The 12,438-nt window shown below is 39.2% G+C and overlaps 1 protein-coding gene across 1 annotated transcript; it reads left to right on the top strand.

The window, feature by feature from the left end:
- Window positions 1-11,697: 11,697 nt before the first annotated feature.
- Window positions 11,698-12,171, top strand: LOC137734359 (uncharacterized). The gene has a single exon (XM_068473636.1). The coding sequence runs from the start codon at window positions 11,698-11,700 to the stop codon at window positions 12,169-12,171; it is 474 nt and encodes a 157-aa protein (XP_068329737.1).
- The last annotated feature ends 267 nt before the right edge of the window (window positions 12,172-12,438 follow it).

Genomic DNA, 12,438 nt, shown 5'->3' with positions numbered 1-12,438 from the left:
CGAGGCTCAACGGGGTTAAGACTTACAATATATACGAAATATGGGAAGTAAGGCTATTTGGCTATGGTGGCAACTACACAACTTCATCTTGATATATGTTATGCAATCAATATCATGCTTTGAATGAAACGGATATAAGTTCTAGCATTTAGTTCTATCATGATACAATTGCATTCTAAGTAGCAACCAAGCAAGGAATAATGAGATCATGCAACAACTTTAGAAAACAAAGAATCACAGAAAATAACTCTCCAAAGAAAGTAATGGCTCGAGTCTCACAGGGTTGTAGCGTTTGTTTGAGTTCCTTCCTTCAAGCATGTTACAAAAACGAATTTTTCTTTTATGATTGCATGTGAAGTCATACATTATAACCATAACCAAACATATACCAAGAGTAAATCAAACTTTCATCCATGTTTATAATTCTCTTTAACAGTCATGCAATTACAAACCAAATCCTCATCATTGTGTTGGAAGGTACCCTAAGACACAAACACACAAAAACGACTCAAAACACTCTTTTTAGGTTTTTCAAAACATGTTTTTCAAATTTTTATGTGATTTTCGGATTTATAAAAACAAAACATACTAAAACACTCTAAAACATCTTAAAAACACCTTAAAACAGTAAGGAACAACCTTTAAAGTTATGGGCGATAAAATCCCACGAATTTGCATTAACAACATTAGTTACCCCCACACTTAAATCAAACATTGTCCTCAATGTTTTAAGCTTAAAATCATACAAAGCATAAGTAAACACACAAAAAGCATTTAAACATACTAAACATGGCAGAATGTAAATAACAAAGAGAAGAGTTTAGAGACGCAAATCTGGTTGTGGAATGTAAATTCCATCTTCTCCTTGTTGATTTCATTGAGGCTTGATGTTGTTGATTCCACAGGGGCTCCTCCCATCGTTGATTTTCCTTTGTGCTACTCTTGAACTGGGCAGCAGGATTCTTTTGGTCTCCCCCGAAGGTCTGAGCTTACTCCTTTGGTCTGTTTCTTTGTTCAATCTTTCCAATTCGTATTGAAAAGGGTTGGAGGATAACTCAGCCTATGTTTGTCTCCACATGCTTCAATGTATCATTTTCACTTGCCTTACTCGCTCCTCTTTGCAGAAGTGGTCCCTTCTCTGGAAGTGTATCAACCGTTGAAGATGACTACTCGAGAGCAACGCTAGGTAAGCAATCAGGAATAGATTCCAGGCAGTTGGCTCCAGAACGGAAGACTGACTCTAAGTGCCGGCTGATTGCTTCTTTTACTTTGCCATGCGAGTAAGAACAAGGACAAAGAAAAAGACAGGGAAAGAGCATGATATGAGATACTTTTGCTTTTGACCTTGATGATATGAGATACCTTTGCTTTTGAAGAAGCGGTGAATGAATCAGCACATGTATTTGTTGTGCTGCTTCCTCCTGGGTCATATGTACTCCAGGCATCTGGTATCATCTTTGGGGAAGAAGAAAGAATTGAGTATTTCGAAAGGCTTTGCTGGGAGTGCGCCCTCAGAGGTGAGGGAGAGTTGGGCATTTTCTTCAGGTTTGCCCTGCCATAAAAGACGAAGGTCGACATATATAGAGATAATATCAAGTGGTGGTACTTTTTACCCTTGTCGACAAACGTTTTGATCCCGCAAATCCGGCTTTTTGAAATAGTGGCGCCTCTTCGATCTTTGAATACGCCTCTTCGATTTCTGAGCAGGCGCCCCTTCGATTTCTGAACGACGCCCCTTCGCTTTCTGAACGACACGTGGTAGTGCAGATGCGGCTCCTTTTGACAAAGCTGCACACGTCTTCTGAAAAGCAGAGAAAGCGTCGCCGAACTTTGCGCTTGTCGGCTAAAGATGTGTAGTTGCGATGATGGCCTCCACGTGTATTCAGCTTTGTCAGAAATCTTTTGACAAAGTTGAACGCGTCTTCTGAAAAGCCGAGAACGCGTCGCCTAAATTACGCCGGAAATTCTGGCTTTTTGAATTGGTGGACGCGTCGCCTTGGCTTTTTTATTGAGCTATCGATCACCACAACAAACACACTCTGAAGATTTCCCATTCTTGAAAATTGACTCCGGCCCTTTGAAATTTAACTCCATCCCTTCTCTTTGAACACTTTTGAAAAATGGCAAACTCATCGAACCTTAGCTTGGAATTGAGCCTTAGCAGTGATACGGGCGCGCCGCGTCAAGGTAACGTATGGCGCCCTTCTTTCTTATCTTCTAACGGTCCTCTTTCAGGTGAAGACTCTGTGATGCAGGACGCCACAACAGCTACAATAGTAGCTAGGAACCTCCTCACACCAAAAGATAGTAGGCTGCTGTCAGGACGGTCCGATGAGTTGGCCGTTCAAGAGTCCCTTGCACTTAGTGTTCAGTGTGCGAGTTCTGTGTCCAACATGGGCCAACGCCTGCTTGCCCGCTCCCGTCAGGTGGAATCATTGATGACAGAGGTGGAAAGTCTCAAGCAGGAGATCAAACTGCTTAAGCATGAGAATAGAAGTTTGCACGTACTTGCCAACAACTATTCGACGGGCATGAAGAGGAAGCTTGATGAGCTGCAAGAATCTGAGGGTCGAATTCACAATGACCGTCAAAGGCTTGCGTCTTATCTCCAGAGGCACCTTTTTCCTGGGTCATCCAGCGCTTGGCCAAGTATTGAGGCCTGGAATGCTCTAGCTCCGATGCCTCCCGCTCCGATGGCTTCCGCTCCGATGCCTCCCGCTTCTATGCCTCCCGCTTCTGCGCCTTCCGCTTCTGCGCCTCGTAGTGGGGCTTCACGTAAACAACCTTTGTGAAGCTCCACCTTTCTCCATGTTTAGTATCTTTTTTTTTTTTTTTTTTTTTTTTTTTTTTTTACACATAAATAAAATCAAACGGCATGGAATTTATCTTTGAATGGGCGGTGATACTTGAAATGATCCGATAATAGTTTAAATTCCAGATTGGGTGCCTGAATCATTAACCACATGTTAGTATAAAAGAAAATTGAAATTCGGGGAGGCGGCTTACCTGTGTGCTCCAAAATGAACTCCAGAATAAACACCCCTTCGAAAGTTATGACTTGTCCTGTGTCATAAAATCCAACTTCCTTGGGAATTGTGGTTTCAAATATGTCCTCTTTGATGCCTTCTACATCTTTTCCAGCCACTACCTTCTCTTGAATCATTCTTCTTGGTGTACAAAGTCCTTTGAAGAATTCAACACCATCTAAAACTTGCTGTGTTGCACCAAGAATTTGAATAGCATTTTGCTCCTTTGGGAAGGCTTCCACGATGTCCTTTTTACTCTCTTCTTGGTTGGGAATCAAAAACCTGCTAGGAAAAGGGACATTGGGTGGAATAACATCAGAATAACATGGAATTGGGACGTCCTTACTGGTGGTGGGTGGTTTAGAGGGCTTAGGGGGCTGCGGCAAGGGTTGTTCTACCCTTGCCGTGTGCATGTCTTCTTTCTCCTCCTCAATTAACAGCTGTTCATCCACTTCTAGGCTATGTTTGGACATTTTTAGGTCAGCTCCAACCTCCATAGCACTTCCCAAAGTGATAGCATTATGGATTTCAAAATCTTCCTTCGAGTTTTCAATAGTTGAGTTGGAAAGTTCACTTTGCTCTTGAATTTGTTTCATGAACTCCATAATCTGCCCAAATTGCTCGTCCAATTTACCCAACTTCTTGTCTTGATTTTGTTCGTCCTGCGTCAAAGAGGTTAGTAATTGAAAATTTTTATCATTATCCATGGACATACTTGAACTTGATTGGAATTGTTGTGGGGGAGGTTGTGGTGGCTGCATAGGTGTTGTATTGAAGTCCTCATATGGTTGCCAATATGCTTCTTGTTGAGCCTCCTTGGCTTGATTTTGTGACCCCTGCGCCAAAGAATTTATTTCATTAAGAATTTGAATATAATCTATTGGCGAATTTGAATTTAATTGAGCATATTGCATATGAAGTTGTGGTGGCTGCATAGGTCTTGAATAGAACTCCTCATATGGTTGCCAATATGCTTCACGTTGAACTTGTTGATCTTCCCACCATATAGAGTTTGAATGATCCCTCCCATCTCTTTGTGGACATTGATTGGCTTGAAATCCTTGCCTATATGAAGCACCAAATGTAGGGACACTCTGCATTGTGGTCCTTTCGGCATATGGCAACAATTTAGAAGTAAGATTTGCCAATTGAGCTTGAATGCTAGCAAAATCCATATCTTACTTCTCTAGTACCTAAAATCAAAGAAAGAGAACTAAATCAAATATCAAAAGTAACAACAAACAAAGAAAACAACACTAAGTTAGAAACTAAAACGAAAACAACTAAACCAAAAAAAAAGAAAAGAACCAAGGGATTAGCAAAGTTGCTAATCCCCGGCAACGGCGCCAAAATTTGATGCGAGATTTATACGCGCACAAATTAAACCCTCGTTTGACAATTGTAGTAGAATGGATAAGTGAGGGATCGTTCTAGACCGGGGATTAGGAGGGATTGCTAATCTAATGAAAACTGACTCAAAGATGTAAAAATATACTTCAAAACACGTAAACAAAATCAAAAGACTCTTAACTAAACTTGTATGACTCAAAACAAACTTAAAAGACTCAAAACAACTCAAAACAATAAAAAAGACTCAATTTAGACTCTAGGACTTGACTTGGACGAAAATAGAATTGGTTTTGACTCAAAAACACTCAAACTCACAATTAGGACAGATTTGACACAACTAAATAAAGGGGATTAGGTTTTTGACGAATTTAAAAGAAAAACAAGTAACTAAAAGACTTAAGTAAACTTTGGACGAATTTGGGGATATGGATGGGTGATTAGCTAGCTAGAGGGTCCTTCTCCACACATGACACACTTGCATACAAATTGATTTCCAGTTGCTTTTCGATAAACCATGAACCTCAACACCCTAGATTAACCGTGACATCACTAATTAACCCTCAGATTTTCCTTAAGTTATTGGATTGGATGACATCATACGACAACCCAAAGCATTCTTCAAAAGTCCCCTACATGACATCATAATAGAGATACAATCAAAGATCATTACGTTCTATGAAAATCATAAGTATTGACAAAGCACTTGTAACTATGACATCATGATACTCATGCTAGGAATTTACTTAACATGATTGTGAAAACAACCTTAACTACTTGTGAATATAAGTTTGTAACGATTATGTGAAACTCCCTTATATTCTAGCCCCAAATTCATGCATGCAAACTAAGTGTGCACCCTTAATCAACAAACAAGAATAAGTTATCCATCAAACGGTTAAGTAAATTGCATTCACAATTTATGAAATCACAACTGGAATTAATCAATTCATATTGCAAATATAATCATGGTTTCAAAGTCTCCCCTAGCTAAAACAAGTTTAGCTCCTCATGTTTACAACAAAACAAAGAGAATATAAATTAAACATTGAAAACAAAGATTGAATACACCTAGAAACGCTCCAACAATCCAAGCTTGAATAGCCAAAACGTCCAAGGCTTCTCCTCTCTTCTTTCTCCTTCTTTGTTGCGGCACAATAGCATAAGGTCTAGGGATAATTGGTTTGGGGGATGGAAGTGTGGAATGGAAAAATGGTGTTTGGATTATAAGGGGAGAGATGGGAAGCTCACGGCTAGGGAAGGGAGAATGTGTTTGTAATGTGTTGTGTATGAAAATGAGATGAGATTGAATGAATGAATGCAAGGGTATTTATAGGAGTAGTGGAGGGAACATATGGCTATGTCATTTGTAGGTGAAGTAGGTGGATGTTGTAGGTGAAGTAGGTGGATGTTGTAGGTGAAGTGGATGTTGTAGGTGAAGTAGGTGGATGTTGTAGGTGAAGTAGGTGGATGTTGTAGGTGAAGTGGATGTTGTAGGTGAAGTAGGTGGATGATATGTTAAGTGATAAGTGATAAGTGATATGATATGTGGTTATGATATGATAAGTGGTTAAGTGGTGATGATAAGTGATAAGTGATTAAGTGATATGATATGTGGTGATGATAAGTGATAAGTGCATGTGGGTTAACTAATGAAGGAAATGCATGTGCAATGACAATGTGTTAGAATGGATGTGTGTTATGCATGGCATGATTGGGATTATGAAAGGTTTAAATGTCCTAAAACTAAAGAGAACAAGGTTCCAACACTTTGGCTCCAATTAGGTCTTCAATTTCGTCCAACACTTTGGCTTCAAGCATAAGCTATCCGTCCTTAGCCCAAAAGTGCTCCAAAAGTCTCCAAAATGCATCTTTTTGCTCCTTTAGCCCTTTCGACCTACAAACACACGAAAATAGCTTAAAGTACTAAAATAACTAAAGAAACATAACGTAAATGCACGAGAACAAGCCATTTAAGTCGCATGAAAATGCTCCTATCAACAATGCACAGGAAAACTTCAATGGCTAGTATTACTTCACGCCAAGGCCTAGTCTTATTTGGGAACCATGCATCCTGGATGTTCTTTCAAAGGACAAGGATTGGTTCAAATACATCCTTGTCATCTATGGTGATTGGGAGGGGGATGTCTCAAGAGTTAGAGTTAGGATTACTCCTTCTCCTAATCCACATTTCAGTAATGAGCTAGAAAATATAGGGGTGTGTTGGCTGGAATTAATCAACTGAGCAATGCAATTATCAACTGAGCATCGTAATTAGAAATGGTTGACCTTATCAGTTTGATTTTTTTTTTTAGCATGGAAAGAGTCCTCCATCACCCATTGCTCAATACTCTCTATTCCAAATCTTGAATGAACCAAAACAAAGGATGTTCATAAGGGGATTCATTTCTTTAAACCCAAATTTCCCAAACTCTAGAAAGAAAAAGCGAAAGCGATCTGTCCCCACTTCCTTAACAATCTTAGCTGCTCATTATTAAACACGGTTGCAAATAACATATACTGTACCTGAAAATCTGGAAAATTAAGGAAGAGACTTCACCTGCCTCGCAATTTCTCGTTAAAGGGCCTCAACTTCCTCCATTTTCCTTTCAATGACCATCACATCAATAACTAGCTGACTCTAAACCCAAAATACCATTGTCATAGAAGCAGAAAGCTTTGTTGCCATGTTTTAGTAGCGGAAAAATCACAAAATCCATCAAATTAGATGATTGTAGCTTCGAAATCAAGGACGTATAGGTTGTCAGAGATCTACAAGTTTGCAGATAATGGTGAGACGTCCAGGGTAAAGAGCGTGGTGGTTCAAATGTGGCTAGAGGGTCGGTTTGAAGCTCAAATTCCTATGAGATTCATTGGTGTGGGACCATGATTTTATGGACCATAACACATGACACCTCAGGTGGCAAGAAAGATGAAAATGCCCATAACACTTGACAATCAAGTGAACAAGCTAAGAACCCTGATGTGGATCAGAATATGTTACTCTTGTAGGCTTCTTAGCTAGATTTGACTAGCCAGCCTTAGTCAAATCAAACTTTCAAACTACCATATTCAGGTTGGACTTCCGAACTACCATAGTCAGGTCGGACTTCTAAACTACCATAGTCAGGTCGGACTACCAAACTTCCATAGTCAAGTCAAACTACCAGACTAGCCTTAGTCAGGTCAAACTACCAAACTAGCCTTAGTCTGATTAAACAAGTTAGACGAAGTCATAATACCAAGTAAAGTCAGACGAAGTATAATACCAAGTGAAGTCAGACAGTTATGGCTAAATAGAATCCTATCAAAGATATTACTTGTCTCCCAAATAAGGAAACCCTAATTCAAGTCAAATTAAAATATCTTAAGATTAGGCAACAAAATCATGATCCTAAGAAGTTGGGTATCTTATCTTGGATTTTATCTTAGATAGTCTCCCGATTTAATTGGGATCATTTTCCCTACAAGGACTTTTAGGATCTCTATAAATACCTGTTTGCAAGAATTTTACTATCCAAGAAGACTTCAATACAACTCATAACGAAAGGCTATTCGTCAAGGATGGTTCACGATGTATTGCTCACTACACCATTCTTCCTTAGAACTACACTAGTTGTTTGATTCTTCTCCCCGAAGATATGCAGCCAATCTTTTTAGGATTCAACCACACCCCCACAATTAATCCAATTCTCCCCTCCTCGGATATCATAGGCATTTCGTATTGGATTGAACCTCTTTCTACGGATGTGTACGAATTTGGTTCGAACAATTGGGAATCTTATGTTTCCACCATGATAACATCTCCTTGAAGAAGAAATACGACTGCATGTCTTCTAAAGAGGTCGCAGGGGTCACCAGAAATAGAGAGGGTTGCGAGGATCGAATGATAATGATGATTCTAGTGAAACAGTGTCATTTTGATTCATGGTATTTGGATTTTATGGCTTGGCTTAGTGGCTAGGCAATGTGACTCAAAACGGTTGCAGGTCATGACTCTCGCAGTGCGGCTTTCGCAAATTAGGGTGAGACTTTGTTTTTGCTTCTATTTTTTTTTTTCTTTTTTTGCCTCACATAACCAATTCACCATAGCAACACTATATAATATAGCATGATATTGAACATATAGGAATAACAAATATTATGAAAAATAAATTTGGGGTTTATGCATTGCAATGAATGTTTCATGCTATCAAGGCTGGTTAAAATATCAAAATTAGAACCGTGTTTTAGAAGGTACTTGATTGATGAAACTAGGATTGCCTTTAAACTTGGTTGTAGAAGACCTTTCTCCAAATATGAAGCGCAACATCAGGAGCCTACTGATAACATGTTGTAGGTCTATTTTAGTAAGATAATAGGGAAAACATGTGGTATAGGGAGAAAGAGAGAAAAGAGAGTTGGGGAATTATGTGGTGTAGTTTCTCATCACTTTGTGCCTTTAATTATAGTAAACATAACGGACTTTCTTGCCCTACAAGGATTACAAAGTCCAACATGAAAGATCTATAACATAATCGTAAATACAATCTATCAAGATTTACACAATCACACTTCTAAATTAAATAAAAATAGCAATATGTTATAAGCTTTGTATTTAAGTGTGATTGTGTAAATTCTAGATTAGATTTTATTCTAGTTATTATTTCCTATTAGGACTTGTATTCCTTGGAGGAGAATGATTTCTTCACTCCCTTATTACTATAAATAAAGGCATTGCGTAGGGGTAATAACACATCCTCTACATAACCCTACAAACACACCTCTCTCTATATTTTCTCTGTGTTTCCAGCCCTCTCTCCCCTATTAGTTAAATATAGGCCATAACACGTTATCAGCATGCTCATACCGCTGCACATAGGAATCTGACATGGAAGTTTTTCTGCATCAAACTAGTTCATCAATATCATCATGCAATCAAGTTCTTTCAAACAACGGTTTTTATCTCGATATTTTTGCAGCCCTAATAGCATAAACATTCACCATAATGCATGACCCAACTTTACATTTTTCGAATTTTAGATTCTACATAAATTGTGTGTGCATTATATGCATAATTGTTGAATTATTTGAATTGATATTGCCATGAATTGCATCACATATATGCTCATGCAATTAATTATTTGTCAATATGCATTGAATTATAATATGAAAAAAAATAAAAAAATAAAAAAATTGTGGGCTTGCGAACCCAGGCCCCTTGCTGATCACCTTAAGCCCATGTGACACCAGCCCAATTGGGCTTTGGTGTCCTCGTGTCCCCATCGCACCAAAACCCAACCCCCGCAAGGCTCTTAGGGTTCCCTGCACCAAGCCGCACCAGATCCCAACTTGTAGCTGGTGATTTGGTGCACCTGGCCTGCGACACACTTGACTGCTCCCCCCCCATCGGAACACATATGTTGTGAAGTAACAGATCCGTGCCTATCTGTATTGGGCTTGCAACCCAACCTAATTTTTGGGGCTAGGCCGCACGTTTGAATTTACTTAGCCCACCTGTGGCCTTTAGCTTATTATCTTGGGCCCTCGAGTTTAAATGCCTATATTTTTTAGGCTTTATGGGTTTATAATTTTTTCACCCACACTTTATTTTGCCCCAAAGTCCAAATAATTAATTCAATTTTAATTCTAGACCTGAAGATCTAGTTGCATGTTTCTAAATATATATATATGTGTGTGTGTGTGTGTGTGTGTGTGTGTGTGTGTGTGTGTGTCTACAGGAACATATGAACCAGAGGTTCATAATTATTTCGAAACTTGAAGTTTCTAGAAACATGCCTTGTTTGAAAACCTGAAGTTTTCTTTAAAAACATCACCCATTAAAACCTGAAGCTTTTTCATGTAAACTTAAACCAATAAATGTCCATTAGACCCTGAATGTTCTACTCCTATCCTATGTGAATGGATTGATTTTTTATTTTTTTTCTCCATTACACTAACCACATTCTTGTCCATTTATTTTGTGATAGGGACATGTCAAATTTGAACAAACTCGACTTCACCGATTTAGAGGTTTCTAGAAGAAACTACCTCAAGTGGGTCTAAGATGTGAAACTCCACCTCACCATAATAATTTTGTGTCCCACCATTGAAGATCAGACGAACAACCCAGTTAGGGAAGCTGAGAAAACCATTACCATGATTTTCATCTAAAAACACATTCATGACGCACTGGGTCACTTTGGTTGATCACTTTGATCACCAAAAGGACATCTTCTTACCTGAAGCAAGACATGACTGGGATCATTTACGCTTCTAAGACTTTAAGTCCATGAATGAATATAATTATGAAGTTTGTCGAATTTGATCACTTCTCAAGTTTTGTAACGAGAACTTGATTGAAGAGGATCTCCTGGAGAAGACCTATTCGACATTCTCTGCTATTAATATTGTCCTGCAACAACAATATAGGGCTCAGAAGTTCACGAAGTTGAATTTTTGTGCATCACTTCCTACGAATATGGCCAGAAGTGTATTCTAGAGAAGATGGAGAGTATTCCGAGTGGTCTGTATACTACAACTATATGCTTTACAGAGAGCCACTATGAGAGCACACAAAATTACATTTTTGCATGATCGCTTGGGACACTCTGGACAAATAGTGATGCGTTGTATCCTCAAATCATCACACGGGCATTCACTAACCCGAAGTTTAGGTTCAATTCAAGGAATAGCGTGTCACATCTGCACAATGGGAAAACTTATTATTAAGCCTTCTTATGACATGATTCATTTGAATCCTCCTATTTTTCTACAAAGGATTAAGGGGGACATTTGTGGATCGATTCACCCTCTATGCGGACCATTTAGATATCTTATGGTCTTAGTTAACGCCTCTACATGTTGGTCACACGTGTGCTTACTGTCCACAAGGAATGCTGCAATCTCCAAACTGTTAGTTCATGTTATCAAGCTGAGAGCTCACCACCTTGATTATCCGATCAAATCTATTTGATTGGATAATGCTAGAGAATTCACATCTAAAACTTTTGATGAATATTGCATGTTGGTTGGGGTTGAAGTTAAACATCCAGTAACCCATGTTCATACCCAGAGCGGCCTGGTAGAGACAGTCATTAAGTGCTTACAAATGATTGCTCGATCATTAGTTATACGTACCAAGCTTCCGATTGCTACTTAGGTCTATGCAATATTGCACATAGCCATGTTGGTTCGCCTGAGGCTTTTTGCGACTTAACCATATAACGCCCTTCAGTTGGTTACTGGATACGAAACTGACATATTGCATTTGCACGTTTTTGGTTGTGCGGTTTATGTGCCGATTTCGCCACCCTTACGTATAAAAATTGGACCTCAGTGAATGATGGGAATCTATGTTGGATATGATTCTCCTTCAATCATTTGTTACTTGGAACCTTTGACAGATGATCTATTTACCGCTCGTTTTCTGGAATGTCACTTTTATGAGGTAGTCTTCTCGTCGTTAGGGGATGATAAGATAGTCAACGTTCCTGAAGAACAACGCGAATTATCGTGGACGACTTCCACTTTGTCTCATTTAGATCCCCGCACCGCTCAGTCTGAAACTGAAGTGCATCGCATATTAGATATTCAGAGCGTAGCTCAGAGCATGCCAGATGGTTTCACGAATCTAGTGCGAGTGACAAGATCACATATTCTAGCTACGAATGTGCTTGCAAAGATATCAAATGCACGACAGACTTCCCTCATGGAAACCCAAGACACTAACTTGGCCGATCCACGTACATTAGTGGCTAGCCAATCATTTGCCCTTACACAGAAGTGTGGTAGGCCACTTGGTTCAAGGGATTCATAACCTCGAAAGAGGAAACCCATGGCAGAGGCCCTTGAAGAGCTTACCGTGAATCCGATTGTCACCTACTCATTCTATCTAACTCATAAGGAAATTCTAGATTACGGAAATGTCATTGAAGAGACAAATCCACCTCCCAAGAATTATGAGATTTTGATCCATTATGCTAGCATGGATGATGTTTGGTGTAGAAATGAGATGATCATCGACGATGCATTAGCATATGCAATAGCTACTGAGATCATGTTGAGCAATGACATTGAACCTTGT

The sequence above is a fragment of the Pyrus communis genome, chromosome 5, assembly GCF_963583255.1.
Source record: "Pyrus communis chromosome 5, drPyrComm1.1, whole genome shotgun sequence".
Taxonomy (NCBI): domain Eukaryota; kingdom Viridiplantae; phylum Streptophyta; class Magnoliopsida; order Rosales; family Rosaceae; genus Pyrus; species Pyrus communis.
This window is presented reverse-complemented; position numbering and strand designations above follow the sequence as displayed.